We start from the raw sequence: 20,029 nt of genomic DNA, 5'->3' as shown, positions 1-20,029 counted from the left end.
ATAATAGGGGTGACTGAAACAAAAAAGACCAAAACTGGTGAGATCGTTCTGAGCAATAAATACAAAATGTTATATTCAGGCAATGACAATCAAGGAAAACAAGGAGTAGCCATAGTATTCAACACAAAATACGAGGCTAATCTTCTTGAATGGCAGTCAGTCTCAAGTAGAGTAATGTGGGCAAATATGAGAATGGGGAACTGGACAATGAGACTTATTTGTGCCTATGGTCCCACAGAAGGTTCTACTAAGGTAGAAGTGGAGGAATTTTTTGAGGCTTTAGAAAAAGCAACTGAAATGAAAAATGAAAAGTTGGTCCTTGTTGGGGATCTAAATAGCAGAGTAGGAAATGATTGTGAGACATACAAAAATATTTTGGGAAAATTTGGAGAAAAGAGCAGAGCTGATAATAATGGCAAATATCTGTTGGATTTCTACTCAGGACATGGACTGGTTATTACTAACACCATGTTCCAACATAAAAATGTGCACAAATTCACATGGAGAGAAGAGGCTAGGAATAAGAAAAGTCTCATTGACTATGTTATTGTTGATAGTGATGTTTTCTCCCTGGTGCAGGACACCAGAGTGTACAGAGGATTTGAAATTGAAAGTGATCACTGTTTAGTCTTGAGTAGGATAAAATTGAATTTCACATTGAAAAGAATAACATGTAAGAAAGTTTTAAAGCGAATAAAAGTTGAGCAGCTCTCAGATGTGAACCGTAGACTAAAATATACAAAGATTATTGAAGAAAAATGAAAGAGTTTGAGAACAGGAATCAAACCTTGGAGATTCAGTGGCAAACTTTGAAGAAAACATTGATTGATTCTGCCAGAGAGGCATGTGGTGAGGTTGTCTGTAAGGATAAAAAAATCGGAACTCTCTGGTGGAATTCTGATTTAACAGGAAGTTAAAGAGGCAGTGAAGGAAAAGAAGAAAGCATACCAAAAGTTCCTGTCAAATAAGTCAACTTGTGCTCTTAGAGAATATAGAGACAAATGCAAGAATGCTAAACACTGTGTAAATCTAGCTAAACAAAAGTCATGGGAGGACTTTGGCAAGAATATAGAAAATAAATATCAACAAGGTGGTAAGATATTCTGGAGGCTGTTGAAGAAGCTTAAGAATGGAGGAAAGAGTGCTGTAAAAGGAATTAGTGATGATAAAGGTGACATAAAAACTGGAGAAAAAGATATCCTTGAAGTATGGAGTAATTATTTTGAAAAACTGCTAAATGAAACAAGCAGTGATGACAGCACAGTGGTAAAAAAACACTGACCAGGCATGCAATCAGCAATACATATCCATACTTGAAGTAGAAAAAGCCATCAAAGGCTTGAAATGTGGAAAGGCAGCAGGAGTAGATGATATTCGACCAGAAATGCTGAAGTATGGTGGTATAAGAGTCTTACAGTGGCTGCACTGCATAGTTCAGAAAGCCTGGACAGAGGGATGAATTCCCGATGATTGGAGTAGAGCTCTCATAGTACCCATATATAAAAAGGGAAATAAAACTGCATGTGAGAATTACAGAGGTATTTCCCTACTGAGTGTCACTGGCAAGATCTATGCAAGTATACTTGAGAAACGGTTGAGAAGAATTGTGGAAGAAAAGCTTGGTGAAGAACAAGCTGGATTCAGGCCAAATAGAGGCTGTCAAGATCAGATCTTCACTTTATGACAAATAGTCAAGAAAGCATGGGAATATAACAAAGATCTGTATTTAAGTTTTGTCGATCTGGAAAAGGCATATGACAAGGTGCCAAGAGAGAAGCTATTCAATACGCTGCAGTTATATGGTGCCAATGGGGCATTATATCAAGCAATACTTAGTCTTTATTTGAGTTATAAGTCAGCAGTTAGAATTGAAGGAAGTACAGGATGATGGTTTAATGTTAAATTTGGTGTGAGACAAGGATGTACATTAGCCCCTCTGTTATTGATTATCTATATGGATCACATTATGAAGGAAAGTGGTATTAACAAGTGTTCTCTGCCAGGTTGGCAGCAAAATGACTCAGAGGAAGACCAAGATATAGGTGGATTGATACGGTACAAAGTGCCTTAGACGATAGAAATATAAGATCTGATAAGGTTGGAGTCTTGACAAGTAACAGACTGATTTGGAGTAAAATTGTAGGTAGGAAATTAATAATGATGTAATTTTTTTCATGTAGTACTATCATATCCTGTACACCCCTTGAGGGTACATGGCAGGAATTTGATGATGATGATGATATATAATAAAAAGATTTTGTGACATTTTCACTAAAAATAAGCAATTTTAGTGAAAATGTCAAATTAAATAAGGAAATAGATAAGCAAATAAGCAAAACGAGAGTCATGTGAACAAATTTATAAGAAATCAGAAGAAATTAGTCAAAACACTAAACGCCAGCTGTAATGCAAGATGTGTTCCATCCAACTTTAATCCAGCTGATCAACGATTAGAGATCAGAAATATGAACTTTCTTATAAAAGTTAGGCTATACATCACAGGGCATCAGAATCATATTGCAAATGAAGACATTAGGAAGGAACCTGACATTGTTAGCATTCAAGAATGTGTGCATAGGGCTAATCTAAGGCAGTAGGGTCAGTTAAACAAAATGGGAGAGGAAAGGTTACAAAACAAATGTTCTTTGTCATAATGGTAGGAAAAAACCTAGAGGAAGACCGTGATTTAGGATCAATGCAGTTAATGGTGCATTTAAGCCTGAAATTTGAGATCGAAACAATATTGGAGAACTAACAGATTAATTTAAAAAACAAAAAAAAATGAGGCTAGAAATAATGTAACCTAAATATGTTATACTCTCATGGTCTTCTGTAAATTTCATGGAGATAGATATCAGAAATTAAAGACATATAATGTGACTATAATTTTATCATAGAATAAATCATGTGATGTGTACACACAAGATGCTATTATTTATCAAGAAGTTTTTTTTTTTAAAGGATTGCTTTGATATGAATTTCATTATGTTCTTTTTATTTGTTTCATTTTAGAGATTATTAAGTAATAATTCTTTGCAAAATTTTTCTATCAATACCAACTGCAAGTATTAAAAAAAAAAAGTGAAAATCAGTAGCACACTGAAATCCAAAACTGAAGGACAAAAAATATTTTTGATTACTGAAGATTACAACCACAAATTCACAGTCAAATCAGCTTGTGGCAATTTGTTTAACTGAAGATTTCGAGTAGAAAGCGAATAGACTTTCAAAATTTCAAATTGCATGCAAAGGGTCACGTGGTAGTACTCAACAGGATAAAAGACAAAAGGCTACAATAAGAGAATTGTGTTTTAAGGAAGCTCTTTTTGTGAAAGAATAATGTTTTGCAAACTTCGATGTCTCAAAGACATAATCTAGATCAGGGGTTCTCAACCTTTTCCAGTGGCGTACCACTATATTTAATTCAAGATATTAGATGTGCCAGTAAGGCAGTACCGAGCTCGCGTACCATAGGTTGAGAATCCCTGATCTAGATGATTTCATGTGGGGAAGAATTATTGCACAGCTTGAAGAAGGCTGCAGAATTACTGATATTGCCAGAGAGTTTTTAATCTTCTATATCCAGTCTCTGGGAAGCATTTGAAACTAATGGAACATGTTCCAGACATTTGCTAATAGGTCACCCTTGCTCTACCATAGAGTATGAAGACAGATTTTTGTTAATAACAGTAAATTGTAATTGACGCGCCATGACAGGTCAACTTGCAAGTTCAATCCCAACTCAGATATGCAGATATTTCGACAAACTGTGGCAAGACATCTGCTACAAATATATGTCTGAAGGCCTGTAGTCTGCATCACTTTTTCCCACAGCTCATTTCAGAGCATGTTTTCAGTGGAGTTGTATTCATAAAAATGGAAAAGACACCAATGGATATTAGTGTACAACTTAGTGTACTCTTTACAGATGAGTCGTTTTAGCCTCTCCTTCGATTCTAGACGACACTTGATCTGGTGTGAAAATGGTACTGCTTACCATTGCGAGAATGTTCTTGAAAAGGATAGATATGGTAGTGCTGGGGTCATGGTGTGGGGAGGCGTTATGCTTAATGGATGTACCGAGCTACAAGTGTCTAGAAATGGGTACTCCAGACACTTGTAGTGACCGGTGAGCACTATTGCAATGAAGTTCTTCAACTTCTTGTTCTATAGTGCTGTAGGAGAATAATTCATTTTTATGGATGACATTGCCATACCACATTGTACACAAGCAGTGGAAATACTTCTGTAGACCGAGGATATTAATAAAATTGAGTTGCCAGCATACTCCCCAAATCTCAAGCCCATAGAACATGTTTGGGACATTAGAGAGACACATTGCTCTGGGGGCCAGTTTGCCTCAAGAACTCCTGAATTGCTTGTTGCTAAGCATCATACAACATTGTGAGAGCTCTATTGCAGTTTGGGGTGGACATATCCATACTGAAATGTATCTCCTCATAGTTTTCTGTGTACATTAATTCCTTAACTATGCCCTTTTATAATAAAATTTATAACACATTTTTTATGTAATATAATATATTAGTATGCTGGCAATAAATGTAGTCCCTTTTCCACACATTTGGCTGTAGTCGTGAAATTTTTTTTATATGCAGGTAAAAATGTAGTTCATCCTTAACTTTTGGACACCACTGTATATTTACTAATGTGATATATTGAGAATGTGCATTTGTTGTTGTTGTTATCATGTTATCTATTTTTAGTTTTTAGCTAAAATTAGAAAACAAAAGAAATGAAAATGCAATTTTGTGTCAGAAATAAAAAAAAAAACTTGGAAGTTTAAAGTAACAAGTTGCTTGTTTCTGATATGCAAGTGGCTGCTTTATTGTACCAATATGTACTATATTTTTGCAGGTTTTTTGGATAATTGTTTTCCATACATACTTTTTAAATTTTTTTTATAAGATATGAATCATCAGGATCATTTGTCCGTCCAAAGAAAGTGCAGTTTGGAAGATCATTTCTAGATGCAGTTAGAGAAAAATATGGTTCAGAGGAGGGGAATAATACTTCTACAGAGTCAATCAAGGTACCTCAGAAAAAAGGAAAAGATCGTATCATTGAATTTGTTGGAATGGAAAGAATTGCTAAAAAACAAAGGTAAAAATCTCAATTTTTTCTTTTGATTATCTGTTCATACAGTAATACAGTTTGCATTTCATATAATTTTTTACCATGTTCATGCTGTGCTGTGTTGCATATCAAGGCAGGAACTCACTTGATCATATTTCCACATTTCAACATCCACATCATATATTTCCACGTCAAGTAGGGACATTTTTATTAATGCTTAATATTTAATGGTTGCTACTTTCAGTTTTTTTTTTTTTTTTTTTTGGTAGGATTTTCACATAAGACTGCTATTTCTGAACTGCTTCAATGGCATGGAAAATCGCCAAATGAGCATCTGTTTTTTAATGTCATACATTTGAAATTTCAATTGATTGTATCCTCCACACAGTGAAGTATATATAGTATACCCAGTAAAATAGTGATTTTATGATGTTAGCATACTGCTTGAGGTTATTAGGTTTTGTATAGAATTTTGTGAATAACAGTTATAAAGCCAAAATTTGCAGGAAGAACAAACAGTATGAAATTCGAGTGTTTGAGCAGAATAGATTTTACTAAGATGGCTCATTGTCAGATGTGTAATATGTATGCATGGGAAAATGTGGCAGATGATATGTTTGTTTGTTGAAAGATTAACAAGAGAAGTGATAGACTGAGGGTCTGCAGAAAGTGGGTTATATTAATATAATGTGGTTATTTGAATGACAGTCGTGAATGACAAGTGAAGCATGCTAGACGAAAGACAAATGATAGTGATGGGTATAAGACTGAGAATGATAATCAGAAAAGTGAGTGGGTATGAGTATGGAGAATGTGATATTGAAAAAGGAAAAGCCAGCATAAATGAAGCAGAAGTTTGCCTAACTGATGGTGCAAGAACTGGTGTGACTGCGAAGACATAAGAAAGCCTAACAGAGTAATAGTGGGGATGATTGCTGGATTGAAGAATGAAATGATTAAGATGACAAATGAGATAATGTGTATGCAAAATGAAATTAGGTGCATGGCAGGTATGAACGGAAGAGTGCAAAAGAATAAAATGAAAGATAGTGAAGATAAAGAAGTAGCAAATGATTCAAAAGTTGCACTATATGGAGATTCTATTATAAAAGGTGTAGTGTATGAGAGAGTGCACAAGGTCTGTTTTCTAGGAGGGAGGATACACAGGGTGATTGAGGTGTTGGATATGAGAAATAAGCATGCAAGTGAGTTAGTGGTTGCAATTGGAACGAATGATTTTTTGGTTGGGCATAGGGAGAATGTGAGGATGGATATCAGGAGATTATTGAGGAGAGTGAAAGATACAGAGTGGCAGGAAGAATTGCCCAGGTACGACAATGATGAGTTATGGTGGAGAGTGAAGATCTTGAATTAAATGTTAGCAGAAATGTGTGAAGAGAAAGGAGTGCAATTTGTGGATGTGTGAAGTTCCTTTTGTCCTTCAAACTCATTTCGCACATCCACAAATTGCTGGATTGAAGAATGAAGAACTATAATAGTGTTGGACTGCATCTGGATAGTTTGGGAGTGAATCATCTGGAATGACTACCTGCTGGAAGGAAGTGTGATCAGTGATGCAAATGAAGTATCAGTAGAAGTCAGATGTTGTAAATGAGCAGGAGAGAGGACTAGGTGAGACTAATATGAATGGCGATGAGAATAGGAATGCAAGTTGAACAGGGAAATGGAGGTTGAGGTCAGACTCATCCTGAAGGCATGAGGATGAGTCGATAGATTGCAGTATGGTGGTGGTTCTTCTAAGCATGACACTCAGATTAGTACCTAGGCTCTATGCAAATGATTTTGTGCCAGCATGTCACACTTGAGTGGTGCTGTGCAGGAAGTAGTAGCTGTATAGTCTCAACTGCAGCGTTCATGCTTCCATTCTAGGGGCCTCATCACCAGAGCAATTGCACTGTAACAGTATGAAAACAACTTTGTCTAGTGCTGCCTTTCATCATGCAAGGTATGAATGGTATCATTGCAGTGGCTAGATAATATTCTGACTTAGAAGCATTCAGTCATAATCCCACTTTAAGGACCTAAAGGCATTCAATCCCCAATGTACGTGAAGTAGATGTTTAAGGACCCTGCACCTCTACCTCTTCATATGACCTCTGCCATATAATTGGCCATGTGTGCAGATATATTCTGGCACCTCACTAATGCTAGGTCAGGGCTACTGCAGATTCAGCCAGTTGAACACTTACCTTAATCTAATATTTATTTGACCAAGCACATGAATCTCTACCAGAACACCTTATTTACTTACTTACTTAACTACCTTCCTTTTTCTAATTTTTATTAAGCATTCTCTAGAAACTATAACCCAAAGGAGATCACTATTGCAGTGATATATATATATCACTATTTGTTATTGGTAGAATCATTTGTTTCATGAGACCATCAATTCAATCCAACTTAGACAAGTAGGTTCCCAACAGTTGCTGTGCTGAGGCAGGATGTAGTTTTTGTGAAGTACACTGCCTCCTCACTGCTTTAATGATGTCATTGCTAGAGAGACATTTCCCTACGTCCTGCACATAGGTGCACCATGTTGTTTTCAGTTGTTTTCAGCAAGTTCCCACGCTTCTAAGAGTAGCACATAGCATTCTCTGTTTAATCCCAGAGAGGATTGGTAAAGGAATTTTTCTTTTATTTTGTTTATTATTGAAATTTTTTAAAAATTCCTGAGTCTAAATTTCAAAGTTAGTGAGTGTGAGAGAGAAGGGTAGCTCTTACAATTTCTTAATGTAAATAATTCTGTTTATATAATTATTAACATTAATATTACATTAAACATTGCTTCTTATGTATTACAGTTTCTCTTGCCTTATTTTAGAGATTTTTTGGATTTTTCCAAAGCATGTGACAGGGTGCCACAGGACAAGTTTATTCTAAGTTGCATCAGATGGGTTTCGATATCAAGTTGGATTGGTGATTGGCTCTGATAGATATCAGAGAGTTGTATGTGGGAGAGTAACAGGACAGAGAGAGAGAGAGATGTTCAGTTGTTTACAGATGATGTGAAGATTGGGAGAGTAAACAGTAATAGTGCTGATGTTTTGGATCTTCAAGATGATTTGAATAGCTGAACAGGTGGGTAAGTGATTGGGGAAATCAGTTGAATACAAATAAATGTAAGGTTTTAAAATTTGGGATCCACAGATGGGATACTTCATACTTGGTGGAGTTACACTGGAAGCAAGGGATCTTGGGATGATTGTATAGAGATTTGAAGTTCCAAGGACATATTGCAGAGGTTGTGCAGACCTTTTAGAGAATTGCGGCACTGTTGAGGAGAACATAGATCATGAGAGATAAAAGTGTGCTGTTCCCATTGTATAAAACTTTCATCAAACTACATCTGGATTTCTGTGTTCAGATCTAGTCACCAGGAGGGGGATGAAGTAACTTGGAAGGTGCAGAGACTGATAACAAAAATGATATTAGAATTATATAATATTGATTATGAGGATAGACTGAGGACATGCAGACTGCAGAGTTTGGTGGATAGAAGGAAAAGGGGGAGATTTTTCATATGGTGGAATGAGGGAAAGGTGCAAGGACAAGGGGGTCATCATGGGATGTTGCAAAAGAAGGTGCCGAGTAAAAGGATAAGAAGCAAGTATTTTGCATAGGGATTGGTAGGAGCATGGAATGAATTACCAGAGAGGGTGGTGAGTGTGCAAACTGTAGCTGTGTTTAAGGAGTGGTATGATAGATTTTTGTGTTGATTGAACACCCATGACGAGTGTCTTGTGATTTCATCGAGGTCAGAAAAATAATAGTTATATTCAGGAAATGACAATGAAGGAAAAGAAGGAGTAGCCATAGTATTCAACACAAAATACGAGGCTAATCTTCTTGAATGGCAGACAGTCTCAAGTAGAGTAATGTGGGCAAATATGAGAATGGGGAACTGGACAATGAGACTTATTTGTGCCTATGGTCCCACAGAAGGTTCTACTAAGGTAGAAGTGGAGGAATTTTTTGAGGCTTTAGAAAAAGCAACTGAAATGAAAAATGAAAAGTTGGTCCTTGTTGGGGATCTAAATAGCAGAGTAGGAAATGATTGTGAGACATACAAAAATATTTTGGGAAAATTTGGAGAAAAGAGCAAAGCTAATAATAATGGCAAATATTTGTTGGATTTCTGCTCAGGACATGGACTGGTTATTACTAACACCATGTTCCAACATAAAAATGTGCACAAATTCACATGGGGAGAAGAGGCAAGGAATAAGAAAAGTCTCATTGACTATGTTATTGTTGATAGTGATGTTTTCTCCCTCGTGCAGGACACCAGAGTGTACAGAGGATTTGAAATTGGAAGCGATCGCTATTTAGTCTTGAGCAGGATAAAATTGAATTTCATATTGAAAAGAATAACATGTAAGAAAGTTTTAAAGCGAATAAAAGTTGAGCAGCTCTCAGATGTGAACTGTACACTATAATACACAAAGATTATTGAAGAAAAAATGAAAGAGTTTGAGAACATGAACCAAACCTTGGAGATTCAGTGGCAAGCCTTGAAGAAAACATTGATTGATTCAGCCAGAGAGGCATGTGATGAGGTTGTCTGCAAGGATATGAAAATCATAACTCCATGGTGGACACAGGAAGTTAATTACTTCGAAAAATTGCTAAATGAAACAAGCAGTGATAAGAAACACTCAACAGGCATACAGTCAGGAATGCATATCCATAGTTGAAGTAGGAAAAGCCATCAAAGGCTTGAAATGTGGAAAGGCAGCAGGACTAGATGATATTCGACCAGAAATGCTGAAGTATGGTGGTATAAAAGTCTTACAGTGGCTGCACTGCATAGTTCAGAATGCCTGGACAGAGGGACGAATTCCCGATGATTGGAGTAGAGCTCTAATAGTACCCATATATAAAAAGGGAAATAAAACTGAATGTGAGAATTACAGAGGTATTTCCCTACTGAGCGTTCCTGGCAAGATCTATGCAAGTATACTTGAGAAACGGTTGAGAAGAATTGTGGAAGAAAAGCAAGCTGGATTAGGGCCAAATAGAGGCTGTCAGGATCAGAGCAAGGAAGATGGTGGATTAACATTGTGTAAACGGAATAAGAAGTAATGGGAATCGCTTGTCACTTTGACTTACCTTTTTCGGAGTTCTGATCCTATTGTAATTTCCTATTGCCTTGCACTGGAATAATGCAGGTGAAAGGAGAATAAGAAAAGAAAGAAATTGGAAGTTAAGTTGGACCAGTGCAAAAGGATATATTCTCCCGAGTTTATTAATCAGTTACTTCTTCAAACAGAAGATTCTTTTAAGTTTGTGTAGTCTCAAAGTGAAAGTCGACAAGAATTTAAGTGTGTTCATAGGATTCTCGATGTGAAGAATGTGCTGCTTATACCGGTAAGATTATCTTTTCTATGCCTAGTGTGAAGTAGCGAACTTATTTCCGGCGAACATAATTTAATCCTTATTGCTGTATTTATCTATTCAAGATTGAATGTGTAATGTAGTGAGACATTTCCCTCTTGTCATGCCAAATATGGTTCCATATGGATTAATAGTTAAAGACTGAAAGTGTGATATAAAGAAGCCTGTTGCAAGAAACTTAATGTAATATTGGAAACTGAAAATTCTGCAAACTATTTTGCTAGGTTGATAGAACTTTGAAATCTTCAAATGAATGTTTGATGGTTTATATTTTATAACTGTTCTGAATAGTTAAACTGAGTTGATATTTAAACTATATTGAATAATAACTTTAATCAGAGTGAAGTTGTGATAAGAATCATTGATAATAAGAAGAATATAATCTGTAAGCATAAGTTCTAATTGTAATTATTATACTCAGCTGAGTAGTTTGCTAGTATCTCAATGAAAACTTAATTATTGTTTAACTGTATTTTCCCAACTAGAAATCTTTGCTTTGATGTAAATTTATGTGACACTGCATTAAATAATTTTATTTGAATTGTATCTTGTATTTGCCTGATTTCTTCATTGCACCGCTCATTAAAATAATTCGAATCTTAGTGAGAACCCAATATAATAAAGAGAACCTCGGCCTAAAATTAAGTTAGTAATAATATAGATTGGTTGATGGTTGATTCCTGAACATTGCTCATGCAAATTTGAACATAGAGTGGCGCTGTTAAAAATAAATATTCTCTGTGTTCGAATGAGGAGTCAATCAACAACTAAAATACGCATCGGAGTAGAAAGTAGGATCCAACAATGGTCATCAAGACTTTTAATAAATAATTATTTTGTTTTTTCCAGATTAATATATTGTTTACAGTGAACCATTTGGATTGATTATTATTACTGTATTTACACTGCAGATTGCAAAATGCTTGATGTGATGGGTAAAAAGATAAAATTAGCAAACATGCTGTGATTATCACTTGTAAATTTCATGAACATGATGCTAATACTTACAGGATACTACAAAACAAAAGTATGCTATTTTTCACAGTAAATTCATTTCGATATTAGTTTTTGCCATAGTCAAAATTTGCACTCTATGTGCATATTGTTGCTTTTATGATGTTCGAAAAACTAAAATGAAATTTTAAGTTAAATGAAAAATAAAATAGTTTTGTTTTCATTTTAACTGAATGTTCTCTCATTCTTTCTTCTTTTTTTTTCATTACTATTGTAATTTAGTTGTTTTGGAACTTAGGTGACGAAATGAATTAAGCAAACTAAATCTACATTCTTCCTTGTATCAACTTAATTCATACCATCACTGAAAAACAAAGTATTATTCTGCAATTGCAGATTCATTGGTACCTTGATTTTTTTTAAAAAAAAATGTCTCTTTATCAAAAAAAAAAAAAAAAAAAAAAATCACTGCACTTCTTCTAAAGCACTTCATACATAAATCTGGAAACATAATATTTGCAGTCAGTGATTTCTTTAGCCGAAATTATCAGCTGAATTTTCTATTCATACAATGTTTCAAAGACAATTTTATTTGCTCGATGTATATGCTGCATATAACTTTGAACTTAGAGTTCAATAATTAAAAAAAAAAATAAATAAAGACTAAGATCTGTGGTGATGTGAAACCATAAAATCGAATAATGAAACAGTAATAGGTGATAGATAGATATAGATAACAGAAGGGTAGATAATTCTACCACTTGAAGTAATCAAGTAGTGTTAATTGCTATATTTGTTTAATGTAAGCCATTAGTTTAATGTAACATTTAAGCTGTTAGATAAAGGTGTTGCATATGAAGTTTAGTCCCAAAGTAGGTCCCTCCCTCTTTGTGACTGAACTTCATATGCAACTTCATAGGAGTACCTTATAGACTTAACCTTTGAGTGTTCTCCAGGGCAAGTTGTCCATGTAGTTGAAAGGTGTGGAATAAGCTAAGAGTACTGTAGTGTTTAACTATTTTGAGGTTACAAAATGCTACATAAAAATATTTCGTTTTCACAGATCCTCTATGAAAATTTTCATAAATTATTAGAAAGGAATCATGACTGAATTACCTGCAAAATATTTTAATAGAGAAAATAATATGGTACATAATATTACAAATAATAAAATAACATAACTTTACTTAAAATAAGTCAGCTTAAGAAAAGTTAGTATTTTCCCCACTCATTGAAGGTTTTGTGAAAACTATCTAATATAAATTATGTCTATGTGCTCTGGGATCCTTAAAAAGTTTTTGTACAACCCTAGGCATGAAAAGAAACATTGCTAAGAGAGGACATCTGAGTCTATTTTATGGGATTGGAGTATGTGATTTGTAGCTTGCTAAGAAGACTTTCAGAATATAATAATAATAATTTTATATATATATATATATATATATATATATATATATACTAGGGGGGCCCTGCCTATGGCACCCCCCCCTGTGTTCTGGACTGGTAGGCCAGTCCTCCTTGAATTCTGATGACTCAAATTTTGAAGACTCAACACTCAGGGTAGCCTGAGTTTCAAAACGTTTCAAATAACTTGACAAAAATGTTACAGCCTACATCTGTTTCCAATTTCAGCTTATCATTGTATAGTATAGAGTAGATAGATATATATATATATATATATATTTGGGTTACCAAGTAATTTTATTTATAAACTTGGTTATTTTACTCCTAATCCCAAGTAAGCAAACAATTAAGTTTGCACCTGAATGTAGTTCAAGTCTAAAGGTGGTGCAACACCAGGGCAACTCATTGTAAAGGTGGGTAAAGCTCTGATCACTATTCTTAGTATTTTCCATAAAAAAAAATTAAAAAAAACTTATTTATACACACACACATACACGCGCGCACACATACACACATATATATATATATAAATTCAGAATAAAAAAAATCATGTATGAAGATTTTCAAATCATGTTGCACTGCTGCTTATTATTATTATATGACGTCTCTAAGGACTCTTTGTGGGAGGATGATCCACACAACCCACCACCACTTAATCTTCTAGATTTGAGGGAAACTTGTGCCGGAGTATTATAAATTATCTACATGTAAACACAAGGAAAAGTATTATTTATTAAATATACTGCCGAATATTTTAGTTTGAAATTAACAAACTATCATCATTGTCCTGAACAACATTTTTTATGAGGTAGAATGAATGCAAACAGTTGATTTATTCAAATTAGTACGAGCCGTGTAATGTTAAATTGCTAATAGTATTATGCTTCACTGAAGAAAAGGTTAATCATAAAAGTGTAAAATAAATTGTATAAATAATTATATAATTTATATTATCATCCAAAAAATTTAATTTATAATATCATACTAAATAGATCATTAAATAGATGTAGTATCTAGATTGTTTCTTAGGACTGACTATCTTTGTAAATATCATTATTGCTCATACTATCTACAGGAACACCAGCTTGTCTTTAGTCTGAGACTAAAGACAAGCTGGTGTTCCTAAACTCAGAGCAGCTAAACGAGATCTTGCCATTAATTCTTGTTACTGATCTCTGTGCTTCAAACTTAGATCCACAACTTTCCTATATACTTCTTAATGTGTCTAAACACTCTCTGCAATGTTCATTTAATAAACAAAATCGACATCTAAACCGTAAATTCAATATCCTTGTTGTTAGACAAATCAAGCCTCTCCATGTTCCAGAGAATTGGGTTATCAACGTGTCCGGATGCCCCTTAATTGATAACGAAACACTTATTCTTTCAAAAGGACATGAATTTGCTGTAGTTTAAAAAAAAATACCATATTTAGATATGGTATTTTCTAACATCGAACGAAACTTATTTCACCTCTCTAGTGAAAAGGCTAATAATCTTTGCTTAGAAGTTTCATCCATCCTAAGATGCAATAATCACCTTGTTATCACCAAAGCAGACAATGGAAAAGCTACAGTAGTTATGAATTCCTCAAATTATAAAAGAAAAATTTCTCTTTTACTACGAGATTGCTCAACCTACCAAGAACTGGATCACAACCCCACTAACAGGCAACTTAAGAAATTAAATTTCCATCTAGATGAAGTTATAAGTTTAGATGCAGACACCATAGAAAAGTTAAAAACACATTTTGCAAGAATTCCTAGGTTTCATGGTCTCCTAAGATCCATAAGAAAGACATTCCTCTCTGTCCGGTTGTGGACTGTATTGATTCACCTACTTACCGCATAGCCAAATATTTAGCAAACCTATTGAAATCACATATAGGCAATTCTTGTTCTTTTTTAAAAAAACTCATCAGATTTCTTAGACAAATTAAAAAATGTCTCCATACAACCTACTGATCTTATGTAGGTTGATGTAGAATCCCTATTCACCAACATACCTCTCGAAGAGACTTTACAACTACTTACTGATATTTTCCAACAAGATATAGTAAAACCGTTCGAATTTATGATGCATTCCAGATATTTCTTGTGTCGAAACAAATTCTGCAACTAGGTAGAAGGAATGGAATGGGAAGTCCACTCTCCCCTGCTTTAACCAACTTTTATTTAGAGCATTTAGAAGACATCCTTTTTTCATCTATAGACCTACAACCCTCATTTTGGGTTAGATATATAAACGACATTTTTGCTGTGAGGCCTAACAATATAGATTCCTTACCTACTTTTTTAGCTAAATCGATACCTTACACCCTCGTATAATTCACTATGGAAATTGAAAAGACAACAAATTATCCTTTTTAGACATTATTCTCATCTGCTCACCATCAGGTAATTTAACAACATCAGTTTATAGAAAACCCACTTTTACTGGACAATACATTCTCCAACAATCTGTACATTATCCTTCTCAAAAGACAGGAATCATAACATGTTTAATTTGATGAGCTAGAACTAATTGTTCAACTCTCCATCATTTACAGGAAGAACTCTACTATCGTACAGTATATGAAACTAAATAGCTTCTCCGAAAGAACTACACAATATCTTGACTCCTACAAATACAACCAAAACAACAAAGAATCAATATGTCGAGTTCCAATCCCATATATCTCCAGTATCTCCGAGCCTATTTCAAGAATTCTGAGGAAATATGATTTTGTAGATACTTATATTCCTATTAATAAACTATCCGCGTATTTCCCATCATCTAAAGATAACCTCTCAGCTATGTCTCTTCCTGGCGTGTATCAAGTTTCGTGCGACTGCCAGCTTTCCTACTTTGGACAAACCAGACGGTCAATAGAAAAAAGAATACAAGAACATCAATCTTATATTCTTCACAACAAATCCGATAAGTCTGGATTGACCCAACATTCTCTGGTCTAACACTTGCCTTCTACACAAATGTCTGTATAAATTCAAACACCTATTTAAAGAAAGTGCTGAGGCCTTACTTTACTGCCCTAACTTGAATCGGAATGACTGCCTATCCTTGTCAAAAATATGGGAAAGTTTGATCTGAATAACACTTTTTTTTTAAGGCCAATAATGATATTTACAAAGATAGAAGGTCCTAAGAAACCATCTGGATACTACATCTATCTAATGATCTGTTTGGTATGATATTATAAATTAATTTTTTTTGGATGATAATATAAATTATATAATTATTTATACAATTTATTTTACATTTTTATGATTAACCTTTTGAAGTCCGCATGGTTAGCCTAGTGACTGTGTGCTTTGCAACCATATGCCTGGGGAAGGAGTGTCCTAGGTTTGATTCCCGTCGGTGATGTGCGGAGCTGAAGGATCTTCCTCAGCCATAGCCAAGTTAGCCGGTCTTGGGCGTGGACAGTAGGGTTTTTCCCCAGTTTATCCTAGGGTTTTGTCATCCCACAAAGCAGGCAAACTGGCCTTGAGAACTCAACACTACAGGACATAGGATACACCAGAGCGTAGGGCTGACCACCTTATCCTGTGAATGGTTTGATGTCCGATGAGTAATAAACCCTCGACACCACAAGGCAAAAGAGGGTATAATGAAGATGAGATGATTAACCTTTTCTTCAGTGAAGCATAATGCAATTAGCATAACATCATGCAACTCATACTAATTTGAATAAATCAATTGTTTGCATTCTGCCTTGTAAAAAATGTTCAGGCTACTGATGATAGTTTGTTAATTTCAAACTGAAATATTTGGCAGTATATTTAATAAATAATACTTTTTCTTGTGTTTACGTGTAGATAACTTAATCTTCTGTCTACATGTAATACCACAATCCATCAATTACAGCATAATGCCATCTGTTATTTACTCCTGTTTCTGATATAATTAAGTTTCAGGAGTGATATATGTCCTATACCCCTGAGTATCCTCAGGGGAAAGTGGGAATTACACTTGACAAGGAGAGGATTAAGCTAAGAATACTAATAAAGGTGTACAAGGGTGTATTTCTGGAGTGGTGGATGTGATTGATGTAATGTGTTAAAAAAAAGTTTTTTTCCAAAAAATGAATAGGAATTCAGAGTAAAGAAATAGTAAACCTGTGAAAAAAGGACATCTTATAAGGGTTTTCGAATCATGTGCGTGTGTTATTATATTCAGACGTGTAGTTCTTGGAGGATTGCATTCAAGCTTCTCATGGGCTGAAATATTCTGTGGATCACAAATTAGGAAATATCACACTAAAGGAAAATGGGATTTGGTTGAGTTGTTTTGAATTGTGACAACTAAGACTGTGAGGCTAGTATCTTGTGAATGGTAATTGTGAGAGTATTTCAAGTGGATTGCCTGTTCTACACAATGAAAAACTCAAGCCAGGTTTCTGGCTTGAGTTTTTCATTGTGTAGGTTTCACACTATTGTCCATATATAAATATCAGAAAGTAGGTTTCACACTATTGTCCATATATAAATATCAGTAAATATTATCTAAATATGTAAATATAATCTTAGATGTTTACAACTTCTCACTGGAAGCTCAGCAAAAGTTTCACAGTAGCATAGTGATAAGCTTCATGCATAAATGCCAAGAAATCACGGTCACTCCACTTTGTGGTGAAACTAAAAATTATACTTTTGTTGGAACTTTAGTTTTTCTCATTACAATTTCTCTTAGTTGTTGGACATATGGTTATATCTCACAGTTCAAAATATGAAACTAATTTCATCATTTCTGATTACTAAAGGAGGGTCGGGTTGGACAACATTGGTCAACAATGTTAGTTGAGTTAGACAAGTAGTACAATATGGGAAGCTCAGCAAAAGTTTCACAGTAGCATATTTTGTGGGTTGCAAAGCAGCTAGGTTCTCGTTCCTGCACCCTGTTAATATCCTTTAGGGAAAGCTAAAGCTGCTATCAACCAAATGCAAGTGATCAAATTAAAATGCTCCCAAATTCCTGCCCTAAAGGATCCCACATGGGGCCTGGCCTAAAAATAATATCATTTAATATTGAAGGTTTCTCCAGTGTCAAGCAAGATCTCATTGCAAATATTTACAGAGATAATGACTGTTATGTGCTCTGTCTGCAAGAAACTCACAGAGGGAGAAAGTGCTGCAAGACCTACATCCATGGCATGAAACTCATCAAAGAGATACCCCATGATAAATATAGTAGTGCAATATTTATAGAAGAAAACTTAATACCATTGTCGATTGACTCAGTGAACAACAGAAACATTGAGATTATTACAATCACATTTAAAAATATCTTTAATCACCTCAGTTTATAAACTGCCAGAAGAAGCTTTCTCCTTCTCTGACAACCTCCTCAATAATAATGCATGCATGACTAATGTTGTATTAGGTGACTTTAACAGCCATAGTATTAACTGGGGTTACACAAAGTCCAGCGAAGATGGAGAACTGGTTGAAAATGGGCTGAAAACCTTCCTCTAAACCTGATACATAATCCAAAACTCCCTGCATCTTTCAGCAGTGGCAGATGGAAGCACGGCTATAACCCTGACCTCATATTTGTTAGCTCAAAAATATCCACCATTTGTGTTAAAAAAGGTTTTAAATACCATTCCACATACTCAACGTAGACCTATAACGCTTCAATTCAACCCAGCCATTATGCCTAACACAGTCCCTTACAGACGACGATTTAAAAAATGCTAATTGGGTTTCATGGAAGATCTTGACTGCTTGATAGAACCAGTCCCTCCAAACCCTCAAGAGTATCCCAAATTCATAAAAATACTGAGGAAAATCTCCACCAAACACATCCCCAAGGATACTGCACAAACTACATTCCAGGACTTTCCAGTGACATACAAGCCCAGTATACTAATTACTTAAAACTACAACACCAACCCCTTCTCAGAGGAAACTATCCAAGCAGGAGAAAAATTATGCTTCAAGATGGCAGAGGAAAGGCATTCCTCATGGAAAAAAGAAATAGAAGCCCTTGATATGACCCGATAGTAGCAGAAAGGCATGGAACTTTATCAATATAATTAGGAAGGATTTCACTAAGCCATATGAGCATCCACAGGTAACAGCTAATCAAATTGCTCACCAGCTGCTGCTGAATGGAAAATTCCCTAAAAAGCACCCAAAAAATAAGATATTTAGAACCCCAAGTGAGGAACAAAATATGATTAACTCAGATTTCACCATCACTGAACTCAATGCTGCCATAAACCTATTAAAACCTAGAAAATCTGCAGCCTTGATGATATCTGTAATGAACAAATTAAACATTTGGATTCATGGCTAAAGAGTGGTTATTAAAACTATACAACACCTGCCTCAGAACCCTAAGGATACCAACTAACTGGAGTCATGCTAAAGTGGTGGCCTTTCTGAAAGAGGGGAAAACTCTAACCGAAGCAAAATATTACAGACCTGTATCACTACTCAGCAACTTCTTCAAACCACCCAATGAATGATTAATTTTGAATAGGCTACAATCCCTAATCGAACCCCATCTTATTGCTGAGCAGGCTGGTTTTAGACTAGGGAAATCCTGTACATCACAAATTCTCAACTTCATTCAATATATAGAAAATGGTTATGAGCAAAAACTAGCCACAGGAGCAGTCTTTGCAGACCTAACTGCAGCATATGATAACATAAACCATCTCACACTCAGAAATAAAATATACAGAATAACTAAAGACTATCGCCTTGTTCTCCTGATCCAATCGCTCTTGGAAAACAGACATTTTTTAATGGAACGGATGGGGGGGAGTCGCTGGCATCCCCCCAAAAATGGCCCAAGGAAGTGTGTTATCATCTTTCCCCATCTCCCCATCTTTCCAGGAACTAGAAATTTTATCTATGCTGATGACCTTATCATAGCTACTCAATCAAAAAATTTCAAGTCCATTGAAACTACTCTATCACTTGCCTTAAATAGTCTAACCACATATTATAGCAGCAATAAATTAAAACCAAACCCCTTTAAAACCTAGACTGGTCTTTTCTGCCTTAACAATAAAGAAGCCAACAGGAAGCTACACATTTCTTGGGAAGGCTGTAATTTAGAACATTCCTGGAACCCAGTCTGCCTCAATGTGAGTCTCGATCGAAGCCTTTCATATAAAACACACATAGTAAAAAACAAAGGCAAAAGTGAA

General features: G+C 35.1%; 1 protein-coding gene across 7 annotated transcripts in view; it reads left to right on the top strand.

Annotated features, from left to right (window-relative positions):
- Positions 1-20,029, top strand: part of Tbce (Tubulin-binding cofactor E) — a 319,945-nt gene that overhangs the window by 80,187 nt on the left and 219,729 nt on the right. For all 7 annotated transcript variants that reach the window (XM_090399269.1, XM_090399264.1, XM_090399265.1 and 4 more), the window contains exon 4: positions 4,927-5,121. In XM_090399269.1, coding sequence (XP_090255395.1) covers positions 4,927-5,121 — 195 coding nt within the window. The remainder of the gene's footprint in view (positions 1-4,926; positions 5,122-20,029) is intronic.

This window comes from Typopeltis vanoorti, chromosome 10 (assembly GCF_054136105.1).
Source record: "Typopeltis vanoorti isolate ZY-2024b chromosome 10, IOZ_Tvanoo_1.0, whole genome shotgun sequence".
NCBI lineage: Eukaryota > Metazoa > Arthropoda > Arachnida > Uropygi > Thelyphonidae > Typopeltis > Typopeltis vanoorti.
This window is presented reverse-complemented; position numbering and strand designations above follow the sequence as displayed.